This window comes from Carcharodon carcharias, assembly GCF_017639515.1.
Source record: "Carcharodon carcharias isolate sCarCar2 chromosome 37 unlocalized genomic scaffold, sCarCar2.pri SUPER_37_unloc_1, whole genome shotgun sequence".
NCBI classification, from domain to species: Eukaryota; Metazoa; Chordata; class Chondrichthyes; order Lamniformes; family Lamnidae; genus Carcharodon; species Carcharodon carcharias.
The window spans coordinates 1435390-1449867 of NW_024470758.1; the positions used below are offsets into that span (position 1 = coordinate 1435390).

General features: G+C 52.9%; 1 protein-coding gene across 1 annotated transcript in view; it reads right to left on the reverse strand.

Moving 5' to 3' along the window:
• The window catches only part of atg2a (autophagy related 2A), a 174866-nt gene that overhangs the window by 99364 nt on the left and 61024 nt on the right, over positions 1-14478 (reverse strand). Inside the window, exons 12-15 of the mRNA XM_041181922.1 lie at positions 5973-6132; positions 4588-4686; positions 2804-2974; positions 129-399 (exon numbers count right to left, since the gene is read on the reverse strand). Coding sequence (XP_041037856.1) covers positions 129-399; positions 2804-2974; positions 4588-4686; positions 5973-6132 — 701 coding nt within the window. The remainder of the gene's footprint in view (positions 1-128; positions 400-2803; positions 2975-4587; positions 4687-5972; positions 6133-14478) is intronic.

Here is a 14478-nt window from a genome sequence, read left to right on the forward strand (position 1 = left end):
TATATAAATGCAACCTGCGGAACTGGGGCTGAGCCTAGGCCATGCAGCAGCTAAACTGTCCTTTCTTAAAAGCTGCACCAGGCCAGTGCCTGTTTGGAAAGAGAGAGAAAGCAAGCAGGATAACTAACCGTGCAGGTCACTGAAGCTGGCTTCATATTTGACGGGCTCGGTTCTGGCAGTGGCTCCGAGTTCGGTTTTGCAGGTCAGGTCTGTGCACTCCAGCCTCAGGGACTCCTTACGCACGGCCTTCTGGAACCAGGGCGTGCGCTCGGGCTCGGGACGCAGGTCAGGCACTGGGAACTGCAGCCGGAAGTGGGCCCTGGGGGCTGTGAGACGCACGGTTGTCGGCTGCCCCAGTACAGAGGGAGGCTCCGCATGGAGCCCAGAGGCCCCGGAGATCTGAAAGTCAAGGGTCAGGTTGGCAAGTCAGCACTGAGGGGCACAGACAGGCATACACAGACACACACACACACACACACACACACACACACACACACACACACACACACACAGACACACACGCACATACACACGCACACACACGCACATACACAGACACACACACGCACATACACAGACACACACGCACACACACAGACACACACGCACACACACAGACACACACGCACACACACAGACACACACACGCACATACACAGACACACATGCACACACACGCACACACACAGACACAAATACAGGCGCACACACAAACATAAAGACACACACACCCACGCAAACATAAAGACGCACACACACGCAAACTTAAAGACGCACACACACACGCAAACATAAAGACGCACACACACGCAAACATAAAGACGCACACACACACGCACGCCCACAAACATAAAGACGCACACACACCCACACAGACATAAAGACATAGACACACCCACACCCCCCCACACAAACATAAAGACACACACCCTCACAAACATAAAGACGCACACACACCCACACAAACATAAAGACACACACAAACCCACACACAAATATAAAGGCACACACACACAAAAATATAAAGACAGACACACAAACCTAAAGACAGTCACACACACAAACATAGAGACAGACACACACACACAAACATAGAGACAGACACACACATACCACACACACATACATAAAGACACACACATACCACACACACATACACAAAGACAGACACACACACCCACACAAACATAAAGACAGACACACACACCCACACAAACATAAAGACAGACACACTCACACAAACATAAAGACAGACACACACACAAACATAAAGATAGACACACACACAAACATAAAGACAGACACACTCACACAAACATAAAGACAGACACACACACACAAACATAAAGTCACACACACACACACACAAACATAAAGTCACACACACACACACACATAAAGTCACACACACACACACACATAAAGTCACACACACACACACACACAAAGTCACACACACACACACACATAAAGTCACACACACACACACACACACATAAAGTCACACACACACACAAACATAAAGTCACACACACACACAAACATAAAGTCTCACACACACACACAAACATAAAGACACACACACACACACAAACACACAAACATAAAGACACACCCACACAAACATAAAGGCACACACACACACAAAGACAGACACACCCGCACACGAACGCAAAGACACACACACACCACAAAAAAACACACATACACACCCCACAAAAACACACACAAACACAAACACAAAGACACACCCCAACAAAAGCAAATATCCCCAGAAAAATAACAAAGACAAACCTCCACAAACACACACATTAACAAAAACACAAAGCCACACACAACCCCATACCCTCACCTTTTTAATTAGTGAAACCGTCCAGCTCCCTTGGAAATTCCCCAGGAACAGAGTTGACAACTCTGGGCACACTTGTTCCTGGAGATTTCAAGAGTGTTTGACGAGGACAGTGTAGAGGGAGATTTACTCTGTATCTAACCTCATGCTGTACCTGTCCTGGGAGTGTTTGATGGGGACAGTGTAGAGGGAGCTTTACTCTGTATCAAACCCCATCCTGTACCTGGCCTGGGAGTGTTTGATGGGGACAGTGTAGAGGGAGCTTTACTCTGTATCTAACCCCGAGCTGTATCTGCCCTGGGAGTGTTTGATGGGAACAGTATAGAGGGAGCTTTACTCTGTATCTAACCCCGTGCTGTACCTGCCCTGGGAGTGTTTGATGGGGACAGTGTAGAGGGAGCTTTACTCTGTATCTAAACCCGTGTTGTACCTGTCCTGGGAGTGTTTGATGGGGACAATGTAGAGGGAGCTTTACTCTGTATCTAACCCCATGCTGTACCTGTCCTGGGAGTGTTAGATGGGCAAAGTGTAGAGGGAGCTTTCCTCTGCATCTAACCCCGAACTGTACCTGCCCTGGCAGAGTTTGAAGTGAACCGAGTGCCAGCAATGATATTTCGAGAGACACAATAAGACGAGCAGATCATGTGCTGACGCCCACAGAATCACGAAGTGCATTTCACCCAGTGACCTCGGGGTAAAGCCTGGACCAGTGTTCATTCAATCTCTCCTGCCTTTCACCCTATCACAGGCTTCCCTTTTGGCACTTTTCCCACCCAGCCCTTGGTCAAAAAACCTATTACATTCCCAACTTTTCCCGGCTCTGCTGGGAGGCCCTCGAGCTGAAACGTTAAACCCTGGTTCCCCCTCTGCAGGCGCTGCCCAAACTGCTGGGCGTTTGCTGTTTCATGTCAGATTTCCCGGGTATCTGCAGCACTTGGGGCTCTTTGCTCTCACCAGCGTCTGCTCCGACGGCCGCCTCTGCGCTGCCGGCCACTCCTGCCCTCCCGCCGGCCAGGGCTGGAGCAGGAAGTCCATTCGGTCCAGGAAGCCGACGTCGATATCCACGTGGGCCTCCTGCAGCTCGATCAGCAGCTCAGCACTGCGCTTCACCTTACGGCGGCTACCCTGAGGGGAAGCCAGACACTGTCAGTCATGCGCGGCGCAGACGCCAGGCCCACCCGCCCACGTCCAGCCCCTTCCCTCAATCCCCACGCTCTCCAGAAAGGCCTCCCGTCCTCTTAGCTTCAGCACCCGTCCCCAAGATCCCGACCGAAACGAAGTCGCCCAGCTCCCGGTATCCCTCTTGGCCTTTTCTTTTCTTGTTTTTTACACAACACAGGTTTGATTTGGTGTTGGCCATGGCTCAGTGCGTGGCAGCCCTGCTTCCAAGTCGGAAGGTCATGGGCTCAAATCCCACTCCAGAGATATGAGCCCATAATCCAGACTAACTCTCACATTGCCATTACTGAGGGTGTGCTGCACTGTCAGAGGGTCAGTATTGAGGGAGTGCTGCACTGTCGGAGGGTCATTACTGAGGGAGTGCTGCACTGTCAGAGGGTCAGTACTGAGGGAGTGCTGCACTGTCAGAGGGTCAGTACTGAGGGAGTGCTGCACTGTCAGAGGGTCAGTACTGAGGGAGTGCTGCACTGTCGGAGTGTCAGTACTGAGGGAGTGCTGCACTGTCGGAGGGTCAGTACTGAGGGAGTGCTGCACTGTCGGAGTGTCAGTATTGAGGGAGTGCTGCACTGTCGGAGGGTCAGTACTGAGGGAGTGCTGCACTGTCAGAGGGTCAGTACTGAGGGAGTGCTGCACTGTCGGAGGGTCAGTACTGAGGGAGTGCTGCACTGTCGGAGGGTCAGTACTGAGGGAGTGCTGCACTGTCAGAGGATCAGTACAGAGGGAGTGCTGCACTGTCGGAGGGTCAGTACTGAGGGAGTGTTGCACTGTCGGAGTGTCAGTACTGAGGGAGTGCTGCACTGTCGGAGGGTCAGTACTGAGGGAGTGCTGCACTGTCGGAGTGTCAGTACTGAGGGAGTGCTGCACTGTCGGAGGGTCAGTACTGAGGGAGTGCTGCACTGTCGGAGGGTCAGTACTGACGGAGTGCTGCACTGTCAGAGGGTCAGTACTGAGGGAGTGCTGCACTGTCGGAGGGTCAATACTGAGGGAGTGCTGCACTGTCGGAGGGTCAGTACTGAGGGAGCGCTGCACTGTCAGAGAGTCAATGCGGAGGGAGTGCTGCACTGTCAGAGGGTCAGTACTGAGGGAGTGCAACACTGTCGAAGGGTCAGTACTGAGTGGGAGGGGGTGTGGGGGGCTGCACGGTCAGGGGGCCAGTACTGAGGGAGTGCTGTGCTTTCAGAGGTACCATCTTTTGGTTGAGACTTTAAACTGCCCTCTCAGATGAACATGAAGGATCCCAGGGCCCCTATTGGAAGAAAAGCCGGGAAGGACGGGGGAGTTCTCCCCGGTGTCCTGGGGCCAATATTTATCCCTGGACCAACATGACTGAACACATTATCACATTGCTGTTTGTGGGGTCTTGCTGTGTGCCAATAACCAACAGCCTTTCCTACATTCGGACAGTGACCACACTTCAAAAAGCAATTTGTTGTTGGTAGAGCAGGTTTGGATGTCTGAGATCGAATAAAAAAAGCGCTACATAAATCCAAGTCTCTCTTGTTTTTAATTGACAGATTCATCATGGAACACACAGCCAGATTGATTTGTTTTGACTTTACCTTGCCCGTGGTCCTCTGGGTCAGTCTGTAGTGAACCTGAGCGCAGGGCCCCACACTGGGCCCAGAAGCCAAGCCAGAGGCCTCCCTGAACATCAGCAGCTGGACAAGAAGAGAAAGAAGAGAGGCAGAGGGTCAGGACAGGAGGTCTAAACAGATAGGCTGCCAGAGCAACGTGAGTGCATGCCAGACATCAGGAGCTGGTCTGCTGGATGTCAGCAATGGGGGATGGATCAGGCTCCAGCTGTGATGCTTCCACTGTCAACCAGCCTGTCAACACACCATGCGTGAATAATGGACTTTGGAGGTTGACCGGTGCAAATTAGGAGCCTTAGGAGGGACAAGGTAAAGTTGGGGTGTTGCGGGGGTGGGGGGGGGAGCTGGAAGAGGCAGGGGGTCAACGTAGTGGAGAGGGAGGCTTCTTTTACAAGGCCACATCAACAGGATGAGTTAGCAGCAGTGGAGGTGTGCAGGACAAACTGAGGGCAACTCTCAGCAGGGATGAAGCACGTGAAGAATATATCCATTTGCTTTTGTAGATTGTAAATCTGGAACAAAGGCAAAACAACTAAGCTAGAAATTCGGACTGAATGACACCGGGTAGATAGCACCAGAAATGGATGGTAACTTCAGATAACTGAAACAGGATAGAGATAAGGTGACGGATAAGGCGGGTGTGTTGTGCCAGCCGCTCGATGAGTTAAGACACCCAACAAAGTTAAACTATTTTTTTTAATCATTCATGGAATGGGGGTGTCGCTGGCTGGGCCCAGCATTTATTGACCATCCCTAGATGCCCCCGTGAGAAGGTGGGGGTGAGCCGCCTTCTTGAGCCGCTGCAGTCCCTGTGGTGTGGGTACACCCACGGCGCTGTTAAGGAGGGAGCTCCAGGATTTTGTCCCGTGTGGTGCAGGTACACCCACGGCGCTGTTAGGGAGGGAGTTCCAGGATTTTGACGCAGCGACAGTGAAGGAACGGCCGATATATTTCCAAGTCAGGATGGTGAGTGGCTTGGAGGGGAACTTGCAGGCGGTGGTGTTCCCCATGTGTCTGCTGCCCTTGTCCTTCCAGGTGGTAGAGGTTGTGGGTTTGGAAGGTGCTGTCGAAGGAGCCTTGGTGAGCTCCTGATGAGTGGAACATGAAAAGCTTCAGCAACATGTCCCCCTCTTTTCAGCAACGTTCAGGTTCTGTACTACCAAGCAAATGTCAATAAAGCGATAGTCAAATCAACGTTTCCCGAGTTAGTTAGAAGCCGCAAGGCAACATACTGTATGCTGAGGGGCTTGTGTTTCAGAACTGATCTGACTGAATGAAATGTGTTAACTGCTGATGGAGAAGCACCGGTGTCGGACGGCGTTGGGGGGGGGGGGGGGGGGGGGGCCACTCACCTCCGTGTACTCAGCCACCCGCTGCTTGGTCCCAGGTGCCGCCGGGGCGCACAGGCACTCCAGGATTTCCAGTGTGCCGAAGCAGACGTCCGCACTCAGCAGCTGTGCCCCTCCGCCCACCTTCTGCTCACACGTCAGCTGCACCGCGCCGCCAATGAGCCTGGGGAGGCGCAACATGAAAATCGACAGCATTAGCCATTAAGGACACCACCACCCTCTGAATGCCACAATAACAACAACAACAAAAACTCTGCACCTATACTGAACCTTTCAGGTAGCAAAGAAGGTCCAAGGTGCTTCACAGGAGCACCATCAGACAAACGTCCGCCAGCGACCCACCTAAGGGGATATTAGGACAGGTGACCAAAAGCTTACTCCAAGAGGCCGGCTTTAAGGAGAATCAAATGAAAATTGGAGAGTGGGCTTGAATTCAATGGGCTGAATGGCCTTCTCCTAGGCCGCAAATGACTTGAAAAGAGGAAGTGGGGGGGGGGGGGAACGGGAAAGAGACAGAGAGAGCGAGAGGGCGCACGCAGGAGAGAGCGAGAGCGGGAGAGGGAGGACGAGAGAGGGAGAGAGAACGAGAGAGGGAGAGAGAGAACAAGAATGAGAGAGAGAGAGAGAGAAAACAAGAGCGAGAGAGAGTGTATGGGGAGGGAATTCCAGAGCTCAGAGCCCAGGCAGCTGATGGCACGACCATCAATGGTGGAGCGGTTAAAATCGGGGGATGTACAAGAAGCCATAATTGGAGAAGTGCAGAAATCCTGGAGGGTTGGCAGGCTGGAGGAGGTTACAGCGATGGAGGGGCCGCTGGGGTGGGGGGGGGTTAGAGGAGAGCCCTCTAAAGTTTGAAGGGATTTGAAAACAAGGATGAGAATTTTTAAATTGAGGAGTTGTCAGACTGGAAGTCAGTGCAGAACAGTGAGCACAGGGCGAGATGGGTACACGCAGGGAGCCTTCTTCCCTCTTCCCTTACACCCCACAGGACGGAGAAGCGGCAGCAGATATGTCTCCAGCGCCTCCCGCTCTGAAAGCGTTCCAGTTCCCCGAGGCCAACTAGGGTTCAGTTCTCCGCACGACCGGGTGGTGGGGCGGCAAGCGTGGGGGGTAGGTCGCTGAGAGACACACCCATCCCTGCCCTAATCACCCCCCACCCCCGCCCTGGGCAGCCTGCCCACCATCAGGAATTCACCATGTGACGGGTGGAGAATGAGGCTGACCATCTCCCTCCACCTGTCCCAGCGCGTTACTCTTCCAACAATCAGGCAAGCTGCTTTCTTTGTTGAAGTGGACGCGCGAGAGTTGTTTTTGTCTGCTAACCTTCCCTTCAATCCTATCCTGAAGGCAGTGACTTTTTAACCAGGATAGATTCGCAGACGCTCCCGTCCCATCTCACCCACAGGTACCACACTCTATACACGAATGATGGGGGAAGGAGCTTCATCTCAAACAACGAGGTTTCAAATCCAGTCATGCCCCTTCAGCGACGATAACCCGCCATCCTTACCCAGTCTGCCCAGGCCCCAGGCCGAAGTGACTGCACCTTGACCGCCCTTTGAAGTGGCCCTCATGAGCCACTCGTGGAGGCAGGCCCAACAGCACCATCTCAGGGGAACTAGGGGCGGGCAATAAAACGTCAGCCTTGCCAGTGATGCCTACGTGGGGAGAATAAATGAAAAAGAGAAGGAGCAGAGTGCCCTTGGTATACAGATACACAGGCCACCAGAATCATAGAAAAGACATCAAGCAGGGTTCTTGGTTTTGGGAACCCAAGGTATGGACTGCAACAGGCAAGGAAGTAATGTTGAGCCAGAGACCAATGCTTAGGCCATTACTTATACTGTGGGTGGTTTTGGGCTTCTCATTCCAAGAAGGATATGAGAGCAATGGGAAAGATACATTGAAGATTCACAGGGTGTTACCAGGCATGACGGGGTTACTGATGGAGCAATTTAAGAAATGAAGGCTTTTTCTCACTGGAGCTGAGGATAACGGGCGAGGCGAGAGCTGAGGTGAGCTGGGATATTAAAGGGTGCGGGGAGTGAGGGGGAGAGTGGGATTAGACTGGCTGGGATATTAAAGGGTGCAGGGAGTGAGGGCGAGAGTGGGATTAGACTGGCTGGGATATTAAAGGGTGCAGGGAGTGAGGGGGAGAGTGGGATTAGACTGGGTGGGATATTAAAGGGTGCAGGGAGTGAGGGGGAGAGTGGGATTAGACTGGGTGGGATATTAAAGGGTGTGGGGAGTGAGGGGGAGAGTGGGATTAGACTGGGTGGGATATTAAAGGGTGTGGGGAGTGAGGGGGAGAGTGGGATTAGACTGGATGGAATATTAAAGGGTGCGGGGAGTGAGGGCGAGAGAGGGATTAGACTGGGTGGGATATTAAAGGGTGCGGGGAGTGAGGGGGAGAGTGGGATTAGACTGGGTGGGATATTAAAGGGTGCGGGGAGTGAGGGGGAGAGTGGGATTAGACTGGGTGGGGTGTTAAAGAGTGCGGGGAGTGAGGGGGAGAGTGGGATTAGACTGGCTGGGATATTAAAGATTGTGGGGAGTGAGGGGGAGAGTGGGATTAGACTGGGTGGGATATTAAAGGGTGTGGGGAGTGAGGGGGAGAGTGGGATTAGACTGGGTGGGATATTAATGGGTGCGGGGAGTGCGAGGGAGAGTGGGATTAGACTGGGTGGGATATTAAAGGGTGCGGGGAGTGAGGGGGAGAGTGGGATTAGACTGGGTGGGATATTAAAGGGTGTGGGGAGTGAGGGGGAGAGTGGGATTAGACTGGCTGGGATATTAAAGGGTGTGGGGAGTGAGGGGGAGAGTGGGATTAGACTGGGTGGGATATTAAAGGGTGTGGGGAGTGAGGGGGAGAGTGGGATTAGACTGGCTGGGATATTAAAGGGTGCGGGGAGTGAGGGCGAGAGAGGGATTAGACTGGGTGGGATATTAAAGGGTGCGGGGAGTGAGGGGGAGAGTGGGATTAGACTGGGTGGGATATTAAAGGGTGCGGGGAGTGAGGGGGAGAGTGGGATTAGACTGGGTGGGGTGTTAAAGGGTGCGGGGAGTGAGGGGGAGAGTGGGATTGGACTGAGTGGGATGTTAAAGGGTGCAGGGAGTGAGGGGGAGAGTGGGATTAGACTGGGTGGGATATTAAAGGGTGCGGGGAGTGAGGGGGAGAGTGGGATTAGACTGGGTGGGATATTAAAGGGTGCGGGGAGTGAGGGGGAGAGTGGGATTAGACTGGCTGGGATATTAAAGATTGTGGGGAGTGAGGGGGAGAGTGGGATTAGACTGGCTGGGATATTAAAGGGTGTGGGGAGTGAGGGGGAGAGTGGGATTAGACTGGGTGGGATATTAATGGGTGCGGGGGAGTGAAAGGGAGAGTGGGATTAGACTGGGTGGGATATTAAAGGGTGTGGGGAGTGAGGGGGAGAGTGGGATTAGACTGGGTGGGATATTAAAGGGTGTGGGGAGTGAGGGGGAGAGTGGGATTAGACTAGGCGGGATATTAAAGGGTGTGGGGAGTGAGGGGGAGAGTGGGATTAGACTGGGTGGGATATTAATGGGTGCGGGGAGTGAGAGGGAGAGTGGGATTAGACTGGGTGGGATATTAAAGGGTGTGGGGAGTGAGGGGGAGAGTGGGATTAGACTGGGTGGGATATTAAAGGGTGTGGGGAGTGAGGGGGAGAGTGGGATTAGACTGGCTGGGATATTAAAGGGTGCGGGGAGTGAGGGGGAGAGTGGGATTAGACTGGGTGGGATGTTAAAGGGTGCATAGAAGCAGTGGGAGAGTGGGATTAGACTGGGTGGGATATTAAAGGGTGCGAAGAAATAGGGGGAGAGCGGGATTAGACTGGGTGGGATATTAAAGGGTGCGGGGAGTGAGGGGGAGAGTGAAGATTAGACTGGGTAGGATATTAAAGGGTGTGGGGAGTGAAATTAGACTGGGTGGCATGTTAAAGGATGCGGGGAAATAGGGGGAGAGCAGGATTAGACCGGGTGGGATATTAAAGGGTGCAGAGACATAGTGGGAGAGCGGGATTAGACTGGGTGGGATATTAAAGGGTGTAGGGAGTGAGGGGGAGAGTGGGATTAGATTGGGTGGGATATTAAAGGGTGTGGAGAAATAGGGGGAGAGTGGGATTAGACTGGGTGGGATATTAAAGGGTGCAGAGAAATAGTGGGAGAGTGGGATTAGACTGGGTGGGATATTAAAGGGTGCAGGGAGTGAGAGGGAGAGTGGGATTAGACTGGGTGGGATATTAAAGGGTGCGGGGAGTGAAATTAGACTGGGTGGCATGTTAAAGGATGCGGGAAAATAGGGGGAGAGCAGGATTAGACTGGGTGAGATATTAAAGGGTGCGGGGAGTGACAGGGAGAGCAGGATTAGACTGGGTGGGATATTTAAGGGTGCAGGGAGTGAGGGGGAGAGCGGGATTAGATTGGGTGGGATATTAAAGGGTGCAGGGAGAGTGGGATTAGAATGGGTGGGATATTAAAGGGTGTGGAGAAATAGGGGGAGAGTGGAATTAGACTGGGTGGGATGTTAAAGGGTGCGGAGAAATAGTGGGAGAGCGGGATTAGACTGGGTGGGATATTAAAGGGTGCAGGGAGTGAGGGGGAGAGTGGGATTAGATTGGGTGGGATATTAAAGGGTGCGGAGAAATAGGGGAGAGTGGGATTAGACTGCGTGGGATATTAAAGGGTGCGGGGAGTGAGGGGGAGAGTGAGATTAGACTGGCTGGGATGTTAAAGGGTACAGAGAGTGAGGGGGAGAGTGGGATTAGACTGGGTGGGATATTAAAGGGTGTGGGGAGTGAGGGGCGAGAGTGGGATTAGACTGAGTGGGATATTAAAGGGTGCGGAGAAATAGGGGGAGAGTGGGATTAGACTGGGTGGGATATTAAAGGGTGCGGGGAGTGAAATTAGACTGGGTGGCATGTTAAAGAATGCAGGGAAATAGGGGGAAGAGCAGGTTTAGACTGGGTGAGATATTAAAGGGTGCGGGGAGTGACGGGGAGAGCAGAATTAGACTGGGTGGGATATTAAAGGGTGCAGGGAGTGAGGCAGAGAGCAGGATTAGATTGGGTGGGATATTAAAGGGTGCAGAGAAATAGGGGGAGAGCGGGATTAGACTAGGTGGGATATTAAAGGGTACAGAGAGTGAGGAGGAGAGAGGGATTAGATTGGGTGGGAAATTAAAGGGTGTGGGGAGTGAGGGGGAGAGTGGGATTAGACTGGGTGGGATATTAAAGGGTGTGGGGAGTGAGGGGGAGAGTGGGATTAGACTGGCTGGGATATTAAAGGGTGCGGGGAGTGAGGGCGAGAGAGGGATTAGACTGGGTGGGATATTAAAGGGTGCGGGGAGTGAGGGGGAGAGTGGGATTAGACTGGGTGGGATATTAAAGGGTGCGGGGAGTGAGGGGGAGAGTGGGATTAGACTGGGTGGGGTGTTAAAGGGTGCGGGGAGTGAGGGGGAGAGTGGGATTGGACTGAGTGGGATGTTAAAGGGTGCAGGGAGTGAGGGGGAGAGTGGGATTAGACTGGGTGGGATATTAAAGGGTGCGGGGAGTGAGGGGGAGAGTGGGATTAGACTGGGTGGGATATTAAAGGGTGCGGGGAGTGAGGGGGAGAGTGGGATTAGACTGGCTGGGATATTAAAGATTGTGGGGAGTGAGGGGGAGAGTGGGATTAGACTGGCTGGGATATTAAAGGGTGTGGGGAGTGAGGGGGAGAGTGGGATTAGACTGGGTGGGATATTAATGGGTGCGGGGAGTGAAAGGGAGAGTGGGATTAGACTGGGTGGGATATTAAAGGGTGTGGGGAGTGAGGGGGAGAGTGGGATTAGACTGGGTGGGATATTAAAGGGTGTGGGGAGTGAGGGGGAGAGTGGGATTAGACTAGGCGGGATATTAAAGGGTGTGGGGAGTGAGGGGGAGAGTGGGATTAGACTGGGTGGGATATTAATGGGTGCGGGGAGTGAGAGGGAGAGTGGGATTAGACTGGGTGGGATATTAAAGGGTGTGGGGAGTGAGGGGGAGAGTGGGATTAGACTGGGTGGGATATTAAAGGGTGTGGGGAGTGAGGGGGAGAGTGGGATTAGACTGGCTGGGATATTAAAGGGTGCGGGGAGTGAGGGGGAGAGTGGGATTAGACTGGGTGGGATGTTAAAGGGTGCATAGAAGCAGTGGGAGAGTGGGATTAGACTGGGTGGGATATTAAAGGGTGCGAAGAAATAGGGGGAGAGCGGGATTAGACTGGGTGGGATATTAAAGGGTGCGGGGAGTGAGGGGGAGAGTGAAGATTAGACTGGGTAGGATATTAAAGGGTGTGGGGAGTGAAATTAGACTGGGTGGCATGTTAAAGGATGCGGGGAAATAGGGGGAGAGCAGGATTAGACCGGGTGGGATATTAAAGGGTGCAGAGACATAGTGGGAGAGCGGGATTAGACTGGGTGGGATATTAAAGGGTGTAGGGAGTGAGGGGGAGAGTGGGATTAGATTGGGTGGGATATTAAAGGGTGTGGAGAAATAGGGGGAGAGTGGGATTAGACTGGGTGTGATATTAAAGGGTGCAGAGAAATAGTGGGAGAGTGGGATTAGACTGGGTGGGATATTAAAGGGTGCAGGGAGTGAGAGGGAGAGTGGGATTAGACTGGGTGGGATATTAAAGGGTGCGGGGAGTGAAATTAGACTGGGTGGCATGTTAAAGGATGCGGGAAAATAGGGGGAGAGCAGGATTAGACTGGGTGAGATATTAAAGGGTGCGGGGAGTGACAGGGAGAGCAGGATTAGACTGGGTGGGATATTTAAGGGTGCAGGGAGTGAGGGGGAGAGCGGGATTAGATTGGGTGGGATATTAAAGGGTGCAGGGAGAGTGGGATTAGAATGGGTGGGATATTAAAGGGTGTGGAGAAATAGGGGGAGAGTGGAATTAGACTGGGTGGGATGTTAAAGGGTGCGGAGAAATAGTGGGAGAGCGGGATTAGACTGGGTGGGATATTAAAGGGTGCAGGGAGTGAGGGGGAGAGTGGGATTAGATTGGGTGGGATATTAAAGGGTGCGGAGAAATAGGGGAGAGTGGGATTAGACTGCGTGGGATATTAAAGGGTGCGGGGAGTGAGGGGGAGAGAGAGATTAGACTGGGTGGGATGTTAAAGGGTACAGAGAGTGAGGGGGAGAGTGGGATTAGACTGGGTGGGATATTAAAGGGTGTGGGGAGTGAGGGGCGAGAGTGGGATTAGACTGAGTGGGATATTAAAGGGTGCGGAGAAATAGGGGGAGAGTGGGATTAGACTGGGTGGGATATTAAAGGGTGCGGGGAGTGAAATTAGACTGGGTGGCATGTTAAAGAATGCAGGGAAATAGGGGGAAGAGCAGGTTTAGACTGGGTGAGATATTAAAGGGTGCGGGGAGTGACGGGGAGAGCAGAATTAGACTGGGTGGGATATTAAAGGGTGCAGGGAGTGAGGCAGAGAGCAGGATTAGATTGGGTGGGATATTAAAGGGTGCAGAGAAATAGGGGGAGAGCGGGATTAGACTAGGTGGGATATTAAAGGGTACAGAGAGTGAGGAGGAGAGAGGGATTAGATTGGGTGGGAAATTAAAGGGTGTGGGGAGTGAGGGGGAGAGTGGGATTAGACTGGGTGGATATTAAAGGCTGCGGGGAGTGAGGGAGAGAGTGGGATTAGACTGGGTGGGATATTAAAGGCTGCAGGGAGTGAGGGAGAGAGTGGGATTAGACTGGGTGGATATTAAAGGGTGCGGGGAGTGAGGGGGAGAGCGGGATTAGACTGGGTGGATATTAAAGGGTGCGGGGAGTGAGGGGGAGAGCGGGATTAGACTGGGTGGATATTAAAGGGTGTGGGGAGTGAGGGAGAGAATGGGATTAGACTGGGTGGGATATTAAAGGGTGTTGGGAGTGAGGGAGAGAGTGGGATTAGACTGGATGGATATTAAAGGGCGCGGGGAGTGAGGGGGAGAGCGGGATTAGACTGGGTGGATATTAAAGGGTGCGGGGAGTGAGGGGGAGAGCGGGATTAGACTGGGTGGATATTAAAGGGTGAACAGGATTAGACTGGGTGGATATTAAAGGGTGCGGGGAGTGAGGGGGAGAGCGGGATTAGACTGGGTGGATATTAAAGGGTGAACAGGATTAGACTGGGTGGATATTAAAGGGTGCGGGGAGTGAGGGGGAGAGCGGGATTAGACTGGGTGGATATTAAAGGGTGCAGGGAGTGAGGGGGAGAGCGGGATTAGACTGGGTGGATATTAAAGGGTGAACGGGATTAGACTGGGTGGATATTAAAGGGTGCGGGGAGTGAGGGGGAGAGCAGGAATAGACTAGGTGGGATATTAAAGGGTACAGAGAGTGAGGAGGAGAGGGGGACCTGCTGTCCTTGTGCCTATTTCCATAGACAGTTCAATAAGAGTCACTGGTGATGGATTAAGAGCGGGGAGCCTGGTGAAAGTGGTCCTCTATAAGAAACACGACCTGCTGGAAACCTTCC